Source organism: Nematolebias whitei, chromosome 8 (assembly GCF_014905685.2).
Source record: "Nematolebias whitei isolate Nwh7 chromosome 8, NemWhi1, whole genome shotgun sequence".
In the NCBI taxonomy this organism is placed as follows: domain Eukaryota; kingdom Metazoa; phylum Chordata; class Actinopteri; order Cyprinodontiformes; family Rivulidae; genus Nematolebias; species Nematolebias whitei.
Window position 1 is genome coordinate 7,070,906 of NC_056505.1, and position 2,557 is coordinate 7,073,462.

Sequence of the window (2,557 nt, forward strand, 5' to 3'; positions counted from 1 at the left end):
CGCACGCACTCCAGATGGCCGCGTCCATGAGATCTTTGGCCCGTCAGTTGACTCGTCTTTCAAAAAGAAATGCCATCTCAACCTTATCTAATGTTTCATTTCGCTCGGGCTGCTGTTGGAGAACGTCGCCTGGCCGTAATTTCAGCGAAGCAGCGGAGGACAGAAACACACATTTCGGCTTCGAGACGGTGTCGGAGGCAGAGAAGTCGAAGAGAGGTGGGTCGACAAGAACTTCTCTAAATATTCCTGCTATTTGGAGTTCAACAACTTTCCAACTAATACTTAACATAAAGGACGGGTTATGTTATGTTTTGATATTCGTAAGGACTCTTTAGATAATTCGTTCAATTAACACTTTAGCAACGTTCAATAAACATTTAATGAGCCCGTTCTCGGGTACCGCCATCTTTGTTTAGCGCCGCCTACTGAACACGGCGCGCAATGGATTGTGGGATCGTTTGGGAGCTACAAGCAGTGGTGTTTATGGTGGACAAGTTATGTTACATTTTGAAAATTAAACTGTTGCGCAGCTTTAAGAGTTTTTGTTGGTTCGTGATGGACCTGTTTGTAATGTGAGAAAGAACATGTTTGTGAAGAGCTGTTATGCTGCTCGTATGTTCGGATTGAAGCCTAAATGACAAACCCCCAACACTTGTCGGGGCCTAAACTACTTATATCTTTTGTGATATAAAGTAGCCAACTGATCTGTAGGCAGGCAAATTTGATACATGACCAAGATCGTTGTAAACAACAATAATATATTTAGCACCACCATACCTATACTATAATACTAGATCTACACAGTAATACTAGACTTCTAATGCTAGACCTGTACTTTAATTCTAGACCGCTAATACTAGACCTGTATTATAATACTAGATCCCTAATACTGGACCTATACATTATTACTAGACCTGTGCTATAATTCTAGATAGTCAAGTCAACTTTATTTATAGAGCACATTTAAAATAGAAACTGTTATCAAAGTGCTTAACAATAACATCAGTGAGAGTAAAATCAATGGAAAAAACTACACACAATAATGATAATATTAATTAAAAGCATTAAAAACATCGGAACACAGAACAAAAAATGCTAACTCAACTCGCACTGTGTCAAATGCCAGAGAAAACGGATGTTTTTAGCAGAGATTTGAACACAGGAAGGGAGGTGGTCTGTCTAATGTTGGGGGGGCAGGTTGTTCCAGAGTTTGGGGCCCATGACTGAAAAAGCCCGACCTCCTCTGAGCTTCAGTCTTGTTTTTTGGAACAGCCAAAAGCAGCTGATCGGATGATCTCAGAGCCCAAGAGGGAAGGTATGGTTCCAGTAGCTTGGAGAGATAAGGGGTGCGAGGCTATTTAAGCACTTATAGGTCAACAGAAGAATTAAAAATCTATTCTGGTACGCACAGGGAGCCAGTGAAGGGAGGACAGAACTGGTTTAATATGCTCAAACCTACAAGTTCCAGTTAAGAGCAGAGCAGCAGTGTTCTGGATGAGATGGAGGCCTGGCTGATCCCATCATAGAGTGCATTACAGTAGTCCCAACGGGTCGTGATAAAGGCATGGACTTGTTTCTCAAGACTGGGTCTGTACAACACCGGCTTCAGCTTAGCTACCTGCCTTAATTGGCAGGCAATACATATACTTAATAAATATACTACAATACTAGACTTGTACTATAATAGTAGACTTGTACTATAATACTAGCCCTCTAATATTACACCTATACTATAATACTAAACTATTAATACTAGACCTTAGGGGCGTAACAATACATTGATTTACATCGATATATTGATTAAATGATTACTGATTAAATTATATCGTGGCAAAACAAAAACATCGATTTGTATCGTCATCTTTAGAATACGCTTTTATTTTGAAATTCCCAAGCCACGTCTGTGTCACCGTTTCCGTGCGCGGCTGCGCTCTAATCAACGCTGTGGAAATATTTTAGATTCCTACAGAAGGACGACTCAACAGACAGAACTCATGTCGTATCAACAGGTGCCAGTTTGAGTTAAAATACTCGGGAAACAACAAATTTGTCCGTTCACCTGAAGAAGAAACACGACATTGATAGTCATGTTATTAAGCTCAATATCTATTTTTGTTTCTTTATAACTGAAAGATAATCAGGACACTTTTAAGCTAACTGGTTTAAAAAATGCACTTAAACATGAGAAATGTGAGACTATACTGAACAGGTCATTTATTTTTATTTTTTCATTAATTAAGAAAAAATGTTGTTTTTTTTTTTATTTATTTAAATGCCTGTTGCCTATAATAACAGAAATAAAATGGTTAAATCATATTTGAATTGTTTTTGTAAATTTATATGTAAATGAAAAGGGTATTTGATATCCCGATATATCGATCGCAGACTTGTGAATCGAAGAGAATCGAAATCGTATCGTGACAGGCTTTGTGATATCGAGAAAAATCGTATCGTCATTCAAACAAATCAATATAATATCGTATCGTGGTAAAGCTGCTGATTTACACCCCTACTAGACCTATACTATCATACTAGACCTATACTATCATACTAGACC

At 38.2% G+C, this 2,557-nt stretch overlaps 1 protein-coding gene across 1 annotated transcript in view; it reads left to right on the top strand.

The window, feature by feature from the left end:
• coq5 (coenzyme Q5, methyltransferase) overlaps nucleotides 1–2,557 on the top strand; it is a 7,699-nt gene continuing 5,142 nt past the window's right edge. The window contains exon 1 of the mRNA XM_037680202.1: nucleotides 1–216. Within this exon, the coding sequence (XP_037536130.1) occupies nucleotides 15–216 (202 nt within the window). The 5' untranslated portion in view covers nucleotides 1–14. The remainder of the gene's footprint in view (nucleotides 217–2,557) is intronic.